Here is an 18,304-nt window from a genome sequence, read left to right on the forward strand (position 1 = left end):
CGTCAATGACAGGTAAGAGGTGTGGCTGCAGGATGTTGTCTCGGTAGCGTACGGCCGTAAGATTTCCCTGAACGCTCTGCCACTATCAATCTATGCGTCGAATCTAGATATCCAGACACCAACCGTTAATCAAAACGGTCATTTCCGGCTCAATAATCGCAAGGCCAAATCGTTTACTATGCTGCTATATAAGTTCTCGATAATCAAAATATATATCTCAGTCGCGCTTTAATAGCATCCGCTCATATATCCAACGTAACTATCTAACAGACGCATAATCAGTGACGTGCAGACTGCGGTGTGTCGTAGATTTTCTCCGGACTCTGCTCGGTTTCCTCCCACCGTAATGCTGACCTCCGTCGTATAAGTGAAATATTCTGGAGTGCTGCGTAAAACGCCAGTCAGATAAATAAATATATTGACCAGTGAGGGGATGGGGTCCTGCCAATGCTCCTTCCGGGCTGTGGCCTTAGGTCAAAAGGTTTTTTCAGGAACCTGGTGAAGGTCGGTGGTGTATTCCGAGTTGTTGTTACCAATACCTGCAAGCCTGGCTGCCTCTGTGTTTGTGGAAAATTATCAAACACAATGTTAAATCAGTTGACATAGGAGGTGTTGGAGCCACCCTATGAATGTCTTAGTTAGTTTCCTTAGACAAATAAATTATTCTATCAACGAATAAAATGCTCTCAAGACCATTGGCGGTGGGAGCCTCCGTGGTCGAGGGGCTAGCGTGCTCAGGCGATCGCTGTGAGTTCAAATCCAGCTCGTGCTGGCTTCTTGTCCGGTAGTGCGTGGGAAGATCTTCCTAAACCCTGCGGGTGATCGCAATTAAAGCATGAAAACAGAACTGGTTCGCTCGGTGTCAATATACTGTGACTGGAGGGATGTCATATTTGGTGTTCAGTGGCGACATCACTTTGGCGGCATGGACTCGCCTTGCCACAGGAAGACACGCTATATGTACCCAGATTTTTCGTAGCCATATGACAGAAACATTGTTAAGTACGACGTTAAACCCAAAAATATACTATAAAGTCATAGTTCTTCATTTGTTAATTAACACGGAGAAGCACTGGGAGTAATTCATAAGGTGCAAACTGTGTGTTCAAATTTTGTGTAATACCAGTGACATCCCCTTTGGCTAAACTGGGGATATTTGAGGCAATTAACCTTTCGTCTGGGTTTCGAATTGTTCGTTCTTTGCACTTTTAGTTTTAGTTTTGTTTTTTTTAAATTGCAGATGACTCCTTCGCTAAGCTTTATAATATATGAGCCATCTCTTGACCTTCTCGTTAGTTGTGTATGAGAAAATCTTCTCTTATACCCTTGTTTCGTCCAACTCAGCTTTAATGTGCGAGTCATATCATGTAAGACTTCATATTTTCTTTGTATTGTAAATGAATATTAAGGAAAGATGTACAACAACGACTTCCGCCCAACTTACCGAGGGTGACATAATCCGTCAAATACATCCAATGTTCCCAAGTTCTTTTTCTTCTTATAACAGACGAAGGATAATTTTTGTTTGTTTTATATTTCTTCGACAGTTTGGAAAAATTTGCTTCTAGTTCCTCAAACACGGTCTGTAACTATACATGTATATGTGAAATACGATAAAGGACCCAGCATAGAGAGTAAGACCAGAGCAGCGACGACATTGTGTCACCGACGCTTGTCAGTTTGGCTCAGAGTTTTATTCTAACTGTTCATGTAAATGCATAAATTACACACTGTTTAGCACCATATCACCAAGCACCAAGCAGAATTAGGTATCAAAAATGCAGTGATGATAACTGTAATTTATTTGACATCACTGGTCTAGAATGACTCAAAAGGCTATGTTGCCATAATAAATATGATCATAACAGACTACTATTTAAGATGAACCATATATAAGTCATTTGAAGCTTTCTGTTGCATGCTGACACCACAGCTCGTCTGTTACAATATATAATATATCTAAATACCATTTTTTCCTGAAAAAAAAATCCAAAAAAATATGTATATATTGAAGACCATATTTGTAAATAAGTTTTGATGCTCTTTCTATTGTTTGTGGCATCATTTTTATTTTGTCTTCCCCTTTAAGAATTAACCCTTTCTAAAAGGCCACAAGCTAAGAACAAAGTTCTCCCTGTCTATTACCAGGTCTCAAAGTCAGAACTGTTGATTTGTTGTTTGGGCTGTTGGCTAGCTGAGCTGGTTTGGACGGAATGATGTGACGACGGTTCCGTTGATAATTTCCACCGTTAGATGTGGAGACAATGTATGATGGTGGTATCTCGGCTACTTTTCTCACTATTGCTGGTGTCCATTCCCCACAGAGTTGTTGCATGTACACATCCTCTCCTTCCCTTAACGGTTTTTGAGATTGGCTGTTACGGTTGTACTATTTCTCACTGTTCATCCGTTTCTGTGAAAGTCGCCTTTGTACATGTTTTGCGTTTTGTACAGATGGGCTGTTTCAGCAACCTGCGGATGGTCGTGTGTTTACCCGGGCTCTGTCCGGTTTCCACCCACCATAATGCTGGCCGCCGTCGTATAAGAAATATTCTTGAGTACGGCGTAAAACACCAACCAAATATATAAATAAATTATTCAGATGGACGGAGCTGTTTTTGTTGGACTGGGAGGTTGTCTCGAAGTCATTTGGAGTTGAGCTGGTGTAGCGGTTCCATCAGCGGGTGTATTTCTGTAGACTTTTCAACAAGTCCAGAAGATTGCTGATGGTAGGGGATGTTCATGGTGTGCTTGAAACTCCCTTCTGCAGCGAATCTTCTGCAGATGTGTATTGGCTTCCATTGTCAGATATCAGTTCTTCACATATGCCGTGCCGGGCAAAGATTTCATGTGGTTGACGGTGATATTAGGTAACATGCTGATCTCAAAATAGTGACTATAATCAGCCACAATGAGATAGTTATGGTTGACCCACTCAGACAGGTCTGTGGCTAACAATTTCCATGGCCCGTTTGGTATCGGCGGTGATATCATCGGTTCCTTCGGTAGGGAGGGTCTGTGTTCAAGATATGTGCTAGATATCCCCAATTTGTGAACACATGTGCGGCCAGTAGAGAAATTCTCGAGCAAGTCGTTTGCAAAGTTCCATGCCGAAATGGCCAGCGTGAACACTATGCCGTTCAAAACAATCAGTTCGTCTCGCACATGTTAGCACATGTTAGAATTCTCTCAGTACACCGTCCACTTGTTGTTTAGTCTGTGGCCAGACTCTGTGAATGACAGATTGAAGTTTGATGTGATTTTGATCCATCTGTGTTTCAGATTGGATTTTTTTCCAGTTTTTTATCATTTACTGGGATCTATTCAAATACTGCATGAACGTGCTCTTCCAGGGTTGGATCTTCATGTGCGTCATGTCCAAATTTGTAATTTCTCGAGAGTGTGTCCGCAATCGGAGTCAGTGGTTTGCACATGATTATCTCAAACGGCTTGTGATCAGTGTGTACTGCGACTTGTTTTCCATAGATATAAGAAAGAAACTTCTCACACCCAAAATGAATTGCCAACATTTCTTTTTCTATCTGTGCATAGTTTGGCTGTGTCGGTGTAAGTGGTCGTGAGGCGTAGGCAACAGGTTTGCATTCTTGAAGAATGACTGCGCCAAGGCCCGATTTTGACGCGTCTACTTGGAGGGTGACGTCCTTGGTGAAGTCATAGTATGCTAACACCGGTCCTGGTGTTCGCGTGATGATGGATTTCACCTGTGCAAATGCTTTGTCACAATTTGCGTCCCACGGCCACTCAACATCTTCTTTTAAGAGTTCTCTGATTGGAGCTGTGGCTGTGGCCAATCCTGGGGCAAACTTGGTGAGGTAATTGATCATACCCATCACTGTTTCCAGTTCCTTTTTCGAGGTAAGGGTCGGCATCTGTTCAATCGATTTAATCTTGTCTGGGTCAGGTTTCAGACCTCCCAACGTGAGAGTGTGCCCGTAGATCTTTGTCTCTGTTACCCCAATTTCTATTTTTGCAGAATTCAGGTGCAGGTTTTTGACACGGCATCTCCGAAATAGTTCTCTGAGTCGCTTGTCGTGCAGTTTTCGGGTTGAGAAAACCATCAGTCAAGACCTTAACGCCGTCAAGGCCTTCCAGGGCTTCGTGTGCTTTCTTTTGAAAGATTTCCTGGGCTGATACAAGGCCAAAAGGTAAGCGTGTAAATGCCCACCTGCAGGAGAGTTAAATGTTGTGAGTTTACTGCTTTCATTATCTAGCTGGATATGCCAGTACCCGGATTTCGCGTCGAGCCGACTGAAGTATTTCGCTCCTGCCAGTTTTTGTGTTATGTAATCCATTGTAGGAAGTTGATAGTGCTCTCGTATTATGTTTACGTTCAAATCCTTCTGGTAGATACATATCCGAGTTGTCTTGTCCTGTTTCTCGACGGCCACCATTGAGCTTACCCATTCTGTAGGCTCGTCAATGGCCCATTGACTCCATACGTTTTAGTTCATTCTTGACACGATCCCTTAATGCTACTGGGACACGTCGTGGTGCGTGCACAACTTGTTGTGCGTCGTATTCGAGTCTAATTTTGGCTTTTCCTCGAAGACAACCAAGCTCTGTGAAGATATCCTTGTTCTCCCTGACCACTGATTCTTTAGTCAAAAACTGCTCTGTGAGTGGCTGATCAATTGTCATGAGCACTTTCACCAGGTGTAGCAGCTTATAGACGTTGAAACCCAGGAGAGGTTTTGCCGGGCTATCAACAAATACAACCTCTATGTTCCGAACAATGTTTTTGTACTTGCATGGTACCGTGCATTTACCTGTCACTTTGAGTTGCTTACCACCATATCCTGACAACTTGATGAAAAAGCGTGTTTGTAGAGGTACTACGCTTGATAGTAGTCTGTTGTACGTTTCTGTGGGAATGTGGTTTACCTGTGCTCCCGTATCCAGTTTACACCTGAGAGCTTTGCCTGGGTTTCCTATTTCATTGTTTACATAAGCTTCGTTTTCTTTGTTTTCAGTGTTGTTAACTGTACCCAAAAACAGCACATTGTCTTGAATGTCAGTATCTGTGTTATGATCATCTTCACAAACAGCAGGAACTGATTTAGAGCTACACATTGTCATGAAGTGATTTTTGATGCCACATTTCATACAAGTTTTAACCATTGTTGGGCAAGTTTCTGACTTCGTCTGTTCATATATCCACACCGACCACATTTGGGTTGTTTTTGTCCCTGAAATTTGTGTTGACTAGTTTTGAATTTTTTCTTTCCAAATTTATTGTCAAATTTTAGTTCGTGGACTTCATGGGGAGTTTTGTTCAACACTTTTAATTGTTCACGTGACATTTCATGAGCCCTGGCAATTTTTGTTGCTTTTTCTAGAGTCCAGATCGTCTTCTGAGAGGAGCTTTTCCTGAACCTCAGATGAATTTGAGCCCATGAGAATCCTGTCTTTAATCATGTCGTCTAGATCATGAAAACTACAGTCACGGCCATTGAATTTTAACCTAGTGACTCATTCGTCCATCGACTCTGACTGAACGTGATCCCGTTGATAAAATAACTTACGTTGTACCGAGGTGTTTTTCTTCGGGTTGCAGTAGTACTCAAAAACTTCGAACAGTTTCTCTGGCTTCTTAGAATCTTCCTCTGAAAGTTCACCACTAGAGCGCCATGCTCTGGAAATGTCTATGCCTTTTTGTCCGATGTTTATCAAGAACTGTGCGGCTTTTTGCTCCGCTTTCCCCTTGTCTGCATCCGGTCCGGTGAACGCGAGGTGCATCAGTTTCTTCCATCGTGACTAGTTTTCTGCAACACTTGCGCTGTTGAAATCCATGGGATACATCTGTTTCACGCTTGCTGCCATCTCGAGGGTTCTTCTGAACTTCTGACACCATGTAATACTTTAACGTTAACGTCTTTTGACGTACTAAATTATCAATAAATAAAGGACTGGAAACAGCGTCTCCATTCAAACAGTCACTTTATTCAACTGAACTCATCATCATTACCAGTCTCGCAGTATCTTACTTACGTAATATTAGCCAATGGCTATGCTGCAACGTTCAACGCGCAGCATTCAGTGCAATTGTAGAGAAGGATACACATATGTAAACGAAACACCAACTTTTTTTGGGAACAGCAATGCAACAACAAAGTCAGTTATCAGTACCGACGTAAACTGAGAAATTTATTATTGCCGGCAACACTTCGTAGCCTACCAAAGTATCACACTGCTGACCCACGACCGTCAGCTGTACGATTTCTTCTCTTCATTACGTCTTAATGCCATGTTCAGTAATCTATCACGTACACGACGGCAGTCATTTATGGTTAGAAAAATGTTGTAAAAAATATAACAACACAACTTTTAAAGCTTCATTTTTTGTTTTTTTTTTAATAAGCCGTCTGAGTACAGATCTCATGCTCACGACTTTATAAAGATCTCATTCCCACGACTTTATAAGAATTTCGAGAGCATGAGATAACTGACCAATAAAAATGCACAATTATATCGTGTGCACAGCCCGGAGGGAACCCACGACCATCCGCATGTTTCTGGAAGACCTTTCCACGTACCCGATATATTATAAAAGCTAGGAAAAAAGTGTTCAGGTTTTTGAAAGTTATTATAGTCCATTATTATTCAAGTTTTGCAGTCCGCTAACACATGTAGGCTGGTTTTGAAGCTCAAGGTCAAGGTCAAACTACGATGCTTTGGACTCTATGTTCGAGGCGCTAGCCTTTCACGGCGCCACGGAATTTCTTTTTAACTGATGGAGATTTTGTCTTTTCCAGTCAAAGAAATATGCTGTAGCACAGCTACTTTTTGACTGTGGGATGAAGTACCGGTAGTTGTTTTTGTGCATAAGTGTGGGCGGTTGGCTGTGTAGTCTTTTTAGGTGTCAGTTTTCCTATCATGTTTATACATACAGGGCAGCTAACATGCTCTGTAGAGCTAGTTGTAAGATGTATGTTATAGGGTAGAACAGATTTGTATACTTAAATTACTATCCATTGAAGTTTTCGGCATTTAGAAGTCTTTCTTATCATCACATTCGAATGGAGTTACCTACCTTCCTCTGTATTTTACGCTACACAAAGTTCCCACTAGACCGAGTGGATTGTCGGTTGGTTGAGGAATAATTGGATACGCCGTATCATTGCTCATCTCGGACTGTTGGTTTAACAGCCATGAATATGGCGTATCCAAATATTCCTCAACCAACAGTCAGATATGTAAAAATAGATTTACGGGGTTTAGGCACCCTTAAATTTCTTTAGTTAAGGATTAAAAATTACATTCGGTGATTTATTTGAGTCTTTTTGGCTGTTGACAGTCAATGCTACCCGCCATACTACATATTACCAAACAAATGACGAGTTTATCGGTGACGAAGGAGGTTGAGTAAGATTAATGCAGACTAGATTCTTCATCTAGAGGAAATGGGATCCATGCTCCAGTAGTACTCAGTGGAGCTTAAAGGTTTGGATAGAACGGTTCAGCATATTCCATTAATCTACGTTCCAATGTCTGTAGTCGTATTTATTTCTAACTGTTCTCGGCCATCGTTTTCCTCAGTCCCGCACTCTTGCCGTTGTTTGGACTTCGACTGTACATCTCCAACGCTGTCACAAAATACACCTTGACTTCAATTTTGAAAGTATAGTCGTGGACAGAAGCTTCGTGGCGACTTTGCATTTGCAAAATAGCCTATTCCAACTTTGGAGAAACTTAAACGGTTTGTCGCCAAACCGTTACACTTCGTTTATTGTAATAGAATTTCCTGACATCTACGTCAAAAATTATTCAGCCCTGAGATCAGATGCTACAAATGATAAAGTGTAATTCAACTATTAAGGTTATATTATTCTAAACCGTGTAAACAGTTTCAAATATGGCAGTGTCAGAAACAGGCATTAGAAGTTACGGTGAAGTCGATATAGCAGTTAAGGCCTTACTAATGTCGCTCTCCAGTACAACATGGGCCTGCTGAACTCTACCAATTGAATATCCAGCATGTCCCACTGTTTTTCCACAGTCACACGCACACATCACTTTCACACCCAATCGTATCTTCCATCAAATCAGGTTTTCCGCACGGACGCACGCACGCACACATCACTTTCACACCCAATCGTATCTTCCATCAAATCAGGTTTTTCCGCACGCACGCACGCACCCGATCATATCTTCCATCAAATCAGGTTTTCCACATTCACACACACACACTTCACTTTCACACCCGATCATATCTTCCATCAAATCAGGTTTTCCACATTCACACACGCACACATCATTTTCACAGAATGCATTTTTGAAGCAAATTCAAAATCATCATTTGATTTTGAAAATGGCTCGAAGCACCAATTTTTCTAAAGATATGAAATGTGTTCGCATAACAGAAATATCTTTTTTGTTATAACAAATAACTTTTTTGTGCATCTATATTTGAGCATAAAGTCAAGAAAGTAAATCTTTTCTAAGCATAAAAAATTGAGAACAACTTTTTGTATGCCTTGCAGTAATCAAGTCAGTTTCTTGATGTCCTATTTTATTCAAGTTCAATAATTTGTAAGCGTTTATTATACACCGTATTTCACCTATCAAGTTTAGCATTTTTCAAGTGTCACATTTTCCATAATTAATCCAAATTTTGGGGCCTTCTGTGGAGTCTGTCTAATTTCTTCTAAGAAAAATAGATGTTGTCATCCACGTATCATGTTAAGGCTTTAATGTGTTTCTAAAAGCGTATTTTCACATACCCAACTTGGTGTGAAATACAATAGTTTGGTGTTTTACAGTATACACCAAAACATCAGGACAATTGCACGACAACGTGCCAAAGACACTCAAGCCGCTGTTAAATTACTTTATACCAAATAAAATTATTTTGGGGTTTGGTGTTGATCTATTTTGTAAGGTAGAAATATATATAATAAAATTCAAATGTTTTTCAAATGCCTAAGCACATTATTGTTTTATGTTTGAATTTCACAATGTATTGTATTCCTTTCAGGACTGCCCTAATGTTGTATTCTCAAGAATTATTATACTCTCATGTAACTTATCTTGAGTTTAGATTTTCTTATCTTCTTATCTAAATTAACATTCATGACTTTGTGTATTGTTGTGGCATGTTGAGTAGTTGTCACTGGTGAACTACGTGTACTTAAAGACCTCCTGTAAACAGCGATTAGTGCCTGCTGTGTGGGTAGCACTACAAATCCAGGGTGGTCAAACAACATAAGTCACTTCATGGTTTCTTTGCATATCTGTTATGCTCCGGTGTTTAACACAGGGGCTTATATATGGTCGAAAATATACAGAATAAAATAATGGCTTGATATTACACAAGGACAGTTTTGCCATAGTTTTGCTGACCAGATTGCGATAAGCTTTAAAAGTCCAAGAAGTACATAAAAGCGAAAGGAAATAGACCCGTCAACAAGTAATAAATATGTTTTGTTCACCGTGTTTCGATACGTTTTGGGTTAAATTAGGGGACGTGGTTTTTGTCAGCGGGCATTTTGTTTGCTGGAGGGTTTGTTCGCTTAACTTTGTGTCTGCTGAGCTTTTTGTTCTCTGGGCGTTTTGTCTGCTGGGCTTTTGCCTTTTTACGCATGAATTATTATTTTGTTTCATGTTGTTGGAAATTATCGTAAGAGTTCACGGTGATTTACGGTTGGCAAGTTCACATCTACATGGTAGGTAATCGCAATTAAATAATACTTTTTTACACCAGAGTTGATATAATTGATGGTTGTACGTATCGTAGGCCAAACAACTGGATGTAGGTAAATGGGAGCTAGTTCCACCACACACATCTCAAAACGGGAGAGCTGGAATGTTTGCGCACTTTACTATGGGCTTAATGGTGGTAAAAAAAAAAACCCATAACGATACGTATATGCACTGCCCCCCCCCCCCCCACACACACACACACACATTTCCACGCCCAGTCCTCTACTAACCCCTCCCCTGTCATCTTTAATACCGGTCTACCTACTAATGCTCGGCTGGGCCATTGACTTGCATGTCAAAGGCTTAGATCTACATCCACGTTGACACCCACGCGCTGTCATTTGAAGAAACCAATGTAGTAGGAGGTATCCCAGTAGTCCCCACCCACCCCCTACCTCACACCCCCGTGGGAAATCCCCAGACAGAAGCATGTAATATCCCTGCCAATCATTATCTAGACCCAAGCCTTCAAGTCAACTCTGTGCATATCGGGACTGCTCATATGTCAACAGCTGTTTACTCTCGGCAGATGTAAATAAGCCTTTAGCACATGTAGTTGTAAAACGCTTTCAGGCTGTGTTCTGAATGTTGAAACAGATATTAGTTCTCAAAACAAGGTAAAAAAAAAGTGATGTTTTGATTCTAGGTACGATTGTAGCGGTTCCGATGTTGTTGGTATTTGTCTTATGTGCTTTCGTTTCTTATGGTGTCTTCTCAAACATGCAGGTACCTATAAGTGCGACACCATTCAATCACTTTAATCCTGTTTGATATTTAACGTGTCGAGCACAGCTTGTTAAATGAACAAACCAATCAGGATTCTCTCCCCTGAACTCGGAGATGACGCAACTATTTGGACCCGATTTCATAGCAGTTCCCGAACTCGGGCTGTTCTCCAGTATGACTTGTACATGAGATTTGAAATTCTTATATGAAATGAAAGTTCTCCAACAACAGATTTTCAGTGAATCAGACGATGAATATTTATTATCACGAGGGAGGAACCAGCAGTTGACACAAGTACCAAACAGTTGAGTGTCATATGGGACAGAGTCCCAGTTAAGTGTCATATAGGACAGAGTCCCAGTTGAGTGTCATATGAGACAAAGTCTCACGAGACTCTTGTCTCAAATTATGATGCCAAAGTTCAGTAGATTTAGTCTAGTATATAGTCCACTGTGGTCCACTTTTGATATCTCAGATAATTTCTACTTGCATGGCACTGAAGCTGGATTCCCAGGTTTCGTGAGTCTGGAGGGTCCCAGAATTTTGGGACTGGGAAAAGTCTCATGAGACTCCCGCCTCAAATTGTGGTACCAAAGTTCAGTTGATTTATTCTGGTATATAGTCTCTGTTGTCCACTTTTGATGATACCACTTTTTTGAGACTGGAGCTGGATTCTAATTTTCAGATGCCAAAGATGTGTTTAGGGAACAACCTGATATCAAGCCAGATGTCTGACTGTTACGACTGAAAACCAGCATGAGATCAAGCCAGATGTCTCTCCCCATTTGACATTTATGACTCAAAACCAGCATGAGATCAAGCCAGATGTCTCTCCCCATTTGACATTTATGACTCAAAACCAGCATGAGATCAAGCCAGATGTCTTTCCTTGTCTGACAGTTATGACTCAAAACCAGCCTGATATCAAGCCAGATGTCTCTCCCTGTCTGACAGCTACGACTCAAAACCAGCGAGAAATCAAGCCAAATGTCTCTCCCAGTCTGACAGTTTCGACTCCAAACCAGTATGAGATCAAACCAGAAGCATCTCCCTGTCTGATAGTTACGACTCAAAACCAGTATGAGATCAAGCCAGATGTCACTCCCTGTCTGACAGTTACGACTCCAAACCAGCATGAGATCAAGCCAGATGCATTTCCTTATCTAACAGCTATGAATCAAAATCAGCCTGATACTGTTCACGAGCCCAGCACCTCTGAGAGTTCTCTGCCATTAACATCTGGAAACCTTTTGGCCGACGTCACAGACTCTGGCGTGAAAGTTTACAAATGCAGTTTGTGTAACTACAAAAGTAGTGAACGGAGTTGTTTGAGAGCACATCTGAGAACTCACAAAGGAGATAAAGCATTTAAATGCCCCGTATGTGACTACAGATGTCATCAAAAAAGAGCTTTGATTATACATGCCAGATCTCACACAAGAAAGGACGCTTTTAAATGCAGCCTTCGTGACAAATCTAAAGAGAAGAAGCATCACCCAAAACAAGTTCGACCTAGAAAAGGAGATAAGCCGTTTAAGTGTACTTTTTGTGATTACAGATGTAGTGTAAGAGGTCATATGATAATCCACACCAGAACCCACACAGGGGAGAAACCGTTTCAGTGTTCTTTGTGTGACTACAGATGTAGTGTAAAGTCAAGCTTGAGAATCCATACTAGAACCCACACAGGAGAGAAACCGTTTAAGTGTTCTTTGTGTGACTACAGATGTAGTGTAAAGTCAAGCTTGAGAATCCATACTACAACCCACACAGGAGAGAAACCGTTTAAGTGTTCTTTGTGTGACTGCAGATGTAGTGTAAAGTCAAGTTTGAGAATCCACACCAGAACCCACACAGGAGAGAAACCGTTTAAGTGTTCTTTGTGTGACTACAGATGTAGTGTAAAGTCAAGTTTGAGAATCCATACCAGAACCCACACAGGAGAGAAAGCGTTTAAGTGTTCTTTGTGTGACTACAGATGTAGTGTAAAGTCAAGCTTGAGAATCCATACTAGAACCCACACAGGAGAGAAACCGTTTAAGTGTTCTTTGTGTGACTACAGATGTAGTGTAAAGTCAAGCTTGAGAATCCATACTAGAACCCACACAGGAGAGAAACCGTTTAAGTGTTCTTTGTGTGATTACAGATGTAGTGTAAAGTCAAGCTTGAGAATCCATACTAGAACACATACAGAGGAGAAACCATTTAAATGTTCCAGATGTGATTATAGATGTTGTGTAAAGAGTCAGCTAACCGGGCATGAAAGAACTCACACAGGAGAGAAACCATTCAAATGTACCTGGCGTGACTACAGATGTGCCGAAAGGACACTTTTGACTATACATATCAGAGCTCACACATGCGAGAAACCATTCAAATGTACCTTGTGTGATAAAGAATTTAAGCTGAGGGCTCATCTAACAATGCACATAAGATCTCACACAGGGGAGAAACCATTTAAATGTACCTATTGCGACTACAGGTGTAATGATAAGAGAAATCTAACAACTCATGTCAGGATTCACACAGGGGAGAAACCATTCAAGTATCCCTTCTGTGACTTTAGGTGTTCCCAGAAGAGCCATTTAACTACGCATGTCAAAAGGCACACAGGGGAGAAACCATACAAGTGTACCGTGTGTGACTACAGATGTAAAGACAAGAGCTCCTTAACTGCACATGCCAGAATTCATACTGGGGAGAAACCATTCAAATGTACCTTGTGTGACTACACGTGTAGTCAAAATAGCTCTTTACACACCCATGCCAGAACTCACACAGGAGAAAAGCGTTTTAAATGTTCCTCGTGTGATTACCGATGTGCGAACAAATCGACTCTCACTACCCATGTCAAAAAGCACTCTGGCGAGAAATCTGACTTAACACCTCAGAGCTCACGCTGAGAGAAACCATTGAAATGAACACATTGTGATTACAAATGTGGTGCGAAGGGTTTTCTGAGAAAGCACGACCAGACTATAATCCATACGGGGCGGAATACCGTGGAATACACTTGTGGAAACAAGTGACGCCTACTGCAGACGCCATCTTGCCGAGTATTTGAGTCTGATCTGAAATTGACCTTGATGAGTCTGTCAACTGAACCGTCTTTTTAGCATATGATTTAAATTTGTATCTGTGAATAAAACTGATATGTGCCCATACTGACATGTGCCTGGTGTCTTCTCCTCAGTATCCTGGAATTGACGATATATGGATGCGTGTTCTGGGCAGTCGTTTTGATATTTATTCTCTCATTGTACACGTGTCAGTCAAACTTGGACATACTGGGTATATGTATGTATTTTTTTTATACATTGAGGTCAGTGTCCAATTATACATTTGTACATTTATACAGTTCTTGTGTGCATAGAACAATGCATAGAAAATGCAAACGATTGCATGGATGTCTAATGAAACCTATTATATAGGAGTGGAAATACTTTGTACCTTGTATATACGTACAAAAAGAGCATTGTGTAATAACCGAGATGTCAATGACTTCTCCCTACAGGGAACAGCCGAAAAAACCGCCAGCGAAATGTGCAATTTCTCCATACTTAAACAGGATATCCATCAGTCAAATTTGTCCACAAGGCAAGGTATCCACGAGGCAAATTTGCTCACAGGGCCAGGCATACATCAGGTAAACTTGACCACAAGGCAAGATATCCACCAGACACATTATTTCGCAAACCAGGGTATCCACAAAACAAGGTAAGAAAGTTGGCGGCAAGTTAATGTACAAATTCTTCTCTACAGATTGCTCTCAAAAGAAGGTATCCACCACACAGATTGTTTTTAAAGCGAGGTATCCACCAGACAGATTGCTCTCAAAAGAAGGTATCCACCACACAGATTGTTCTTAAAGCGAGGTATCCACCAGACAGATTGCTCTCAAAAGAAGGTATCCACCACACAGATTGTTTTCAAAGCCAGGTATCCACCAGACAGATTGCTCTCAAAGTCATATGCAACAATTAGGGACACTTTAGTACCTCTGTGGGCTGATGTCGCGATGAGTGTAATACGTAATGGCCATATGGGGTGATGTTCCGCTCCGAGAGCAGTAGAATTAGGATCAATCCTGGATCGAGTCACACCTAAGACTTTAAAAGAGGAAGTTGCAGCTTCCTCGCTTGGCGTTCAGCATGAACGAGACAGTGCAACGACTGGTTGACCCGTATCAGTATAATGGCTCGGGCGGTGCAGCTTACTTGCCTTCGGTAAGCCGTCTGAGTGAAGCAGCACTAGATAAAAGAGCGGTGGAAATCCTGCAGCAAGGAGGCACATCACATACACTCTAAGGAGTCATTTAACTGAAAAATTGCTATGTACGACGTTAAACCCCAATCACTCACTCATAAGAGCTGATGTTCTCGCTATGAGTGTAATATGTAAGGCCATACGGGGTGATGTTCTCGCTCTGAGTGTAATATGCAACGGCCATATGAGGTGATGTTCTCGCTCTGAGTGTAATATGTAATAGTCATATGGGGTGATGTTCTCGCTATGAGTGTAATACTGCACCCATAGCAAGCCTGATGTTCTCGCTCTATTTGTAATATGTTGTGTCGATATGGGCTGATGTTTTGACCCTATTTGTAATATATAATGGTCATATCAACTGATGTTCTCGGCCTATTTTTAATATGTTTAGGCCATATGGGCTGACGTTCTCGCCTTATTTGTAACATGTAAGAACCATATGGGCTGATAAAATTAGTAATCCGGAATTAACTGTTTTTCATTAGTCTAATGTCAGTGGCGTGTCTCCTAACCGCGCAGCTAGAAGAGGAGCCCAAGAGGCAGTGGCCAGATAACAGTCTCGGTGCACAGTATCTGCTTTAGGATTTGCCTCAGGGAGAAGACAGGCTGGACCCCCATCCAAATGGGAAACCTGGAAGATTGCCTTAGCTCAAAAAGGAACTGCATAAATTCATCACCTAAAACCCAGGAGATTCGAGACATGGCTTCACAGGCTGCTAGAGATGCTGCTACAGAAGCTGCTCGCATGGTTATACAGGAGACTCTGCAGGCACTGCCAACTATCGGTGTTTCCTCGAAAGACACTAATTCAATCAGCTGAGTTAGTTGAAGTTTTACTCCTTCTCCATTACACTCCACTACCACTAGCAACTCATCTCTCTCTCTAGTAGTTGATCGCAAGCTTGACACAGAACGCAGAGCCGGCCGCAGTTGTGTCCCTTCTAATAAACTGCCCTTTCCCTCACTTCACTATTCTCAATTGAACATAATGGAGAAAAAGTTTTGGGCAAATAGACTGATTCACCACTTGTCTTTCCCACACGGTTTTTACAGTCAATGACGGTATGTCTATCCAGTATGTCAGAAATCAATCTCATTCTGCTTAACGAACTTAGGGGTTGTTTAGCCATTGAGTCAGCGTGCTCTCTAATACCAGTGCATGTGTGGCCCATGGGGAGGTAGAAATAAATCCACAACACCAATGTTCAAGATGCCACTTTCATTTCTTTAATGGGAATAATTTGAAATAGATCTTACACTGAGAGTAAATAATCTGCAGATATCTCTGATATGACTAAAATGAAATCCAACGTTCCCAACAACGTATGGCCTCTACCGTTATCACCGATGGTAAATACCACTGTGATGCACTGTTCATCATCGCATCTATCCGAATTACATATATCATTAGACTATACTGGTAAATACGTTGCACAAGTATAACATGATGTTACTACATTAAACATTACACAGTCGGCTTACCAAAGCAATCTAAACGACAGTGACAACTATGTGTCTCGTCAGGTATGCTATTCCACCAGTAAACACCTGTAGACACCCAGGTCAGCACTTCGAACAGGTCAGTAACCAGCATTCCACATCACTGTAAATGATAAATGATAACTCTAAAACCGTAACTAACAAAACAATTATGGACTAGGTGAATTAAGCGACCAATCATCTCATGGCATGAACGGCCATTAACACCAATTCCAACGTGACAATTATGTGGTTTTCCTTGAACAGGATCAAGCGATTCGTGACGAAATCACATGAATTCTGAATTACTTAAGGTTTAACCTTTTAACAGATGCCTGAATCATCGGTAAACAAATGTCACTGATTATGACTTAAATCCTCATATCAACTAATGATACATAGCATCTTCATATGCCTTAAGAATACAGGAAACATACGAACTAGGTTCAATAAGTACCAAAGCCGCACACAAATAGTTTATTAACAAGGTCGGTCTGATACTCACCCGCATCGGAACATTAACGATGATGGCGTCAATCCAAAAAACATGCTAACCTTGAGGCCAGAGAAGGTCATCTAATGGCTTAGGCAATTTAACCTTACATAACGGTAAATACAGGGAGATAACTCAAACCTAACACAAACATGGGAGCAGATTTATAACCTCTGCCCACACATGGCCTCAGACCCCCCATTGATTTTCCATAAGCGACAATGTTAACGTCTAGCGCTGTAGCTCAGTCCCAAACATTCCGTGGCCAATAAGCTTTGGTGCATACCTGGCCCAGCCTGTGAGAAACAAGCCATAAAAATCTTGACATAGGTTGACCGTCAAAATCTGGACCTTTCCATGCCGGCAGCTGGGAGGCGTGCCTAGCAACGCCAAGGGGACGTCACTCGCAGCCTCATCACTACCTCACACCTTGTGTCCTCTCGCCCAGAATTTCAAACTTTCATCAATAAAGCTCGTACCTCCTCAAAGTTTAGACAGTTTCCAGCATTTTAATACCAAGCATGCACCTGTACACCAAACATGGCCGCCTGGGAGCAAAAAAAGACTTTATACCCTAAAATACACAGAACTACAATCGTAGTTCTACCGAAAAACGGAAGTTGTAATGGCGGGTTTGTGTCCACATGCATCACATCACCGCCTGGGTTTCATGAGCCGCGCGAACAGTATTTCTATGACCGCTGCTTACCCATGGGGGGCTCATCCTCCTGTCGTATTTTCGAGTTTTTCAGTACAGCACTAGAATGGTGTGCAAAGCGGTATCAAGGAATTAATCGGTGTTTTGGATGATTACTTTTCAGTAAATGAGGACAAGTGTACTTGCGCACAGAACCTTGATGCCGTCCATGATATGTGATCTAGCAGAGATGTTCCCCTGGTGTAAGGATACCACTGTCAGAGAGTAAAGATGAGAAACAACTGGCTTGTTTAACTCTCAGATCAGCGAAAGGCCAACACAAGATCAAACAATACAAACACGAAGATGCTTGAATAAGTTCAATACATATATTTGAACAAAATAGATAAATAGAACAACTGACAATAATACACAAAACAATACAACTGACTACAAAATATGTAGTTTCATACTGAGAACTGCGTCTAAATCCGGGTGGAATATCTGGTTTCCAAAGGCCAGTCGATCCATGTAATGCTGTAGAGCCCACAATCAAGAGTAATTCCTCTAGCGACGGATGACAGGATGACAAGCTGTAGCGCACGGCACGCTGGCGATCTTTCATTCCCCAACTGCGTATGGAGGTGTAACTTCTCGGGGCGGACAGGTTGACAGTAGCGTCCGTGATGCCGAGCTGTCGATGTATGTTTCAGGGTAAATTGGGATGAAATGTACGTGATCGCACAAAGAGACAATGAGCGATACAAGCTCCAAAATAACGTCTTAAAAATAGCAAGTGGCGAAACACAAGCTCATAAAGTGCTGCGTAAAGAAAATGGAGTTCGAATGTCGAATATCGTGAAAGCCGATATTTCCAAACCCAACAAATTCCTTCACAGCGAATGACAGTAAATATGACTGCTCTCAAGTGGACTTGAGTAAATGACTGTTCTCACATGGGTGTGAGAAAATCATTGCCA

At 41.5% G+C, this 18,304-nt stretch overlaps 1 protein-coding gene across 1 annotated transcript; it reads left to right on the forward strand.

Moving 5' to 3' along the window:
* The first annotated feature begins 11,348 nt into the window (after positions 1 to 11,348).
* LOC135479370 (oocyte zinc finger protein XlCOF6-like) lies at positions 11,349 to 13,349 on the forward strand. The gene has a single exon (XM_064759195.1). It carries the CDS (start codon positions 11,349 to 11,351, stop codon positions 13,347 to 13,349), a length of 2,001 nt encoding a protein of 666 aa, XP_064615265.1.
* Positions 13,350 to 18,304: the final 4,955 nt, after the last annotated feature.

Source organism: Liolophura sinensis, chromosome 12 (genome assembly GCF_032854445.1).
Source record: "Liolophura sinensis isolate JHLJ2023 chromosome 12, CUHK_Ljap_v2, whole genome shotgun sequence".
Lineage (NCBI taxonomy): Eukaryota > Metazoa > Mollusca > Polyplacophora > Chitonida > Chitonidae > Liolophura > Liolophura sinensis.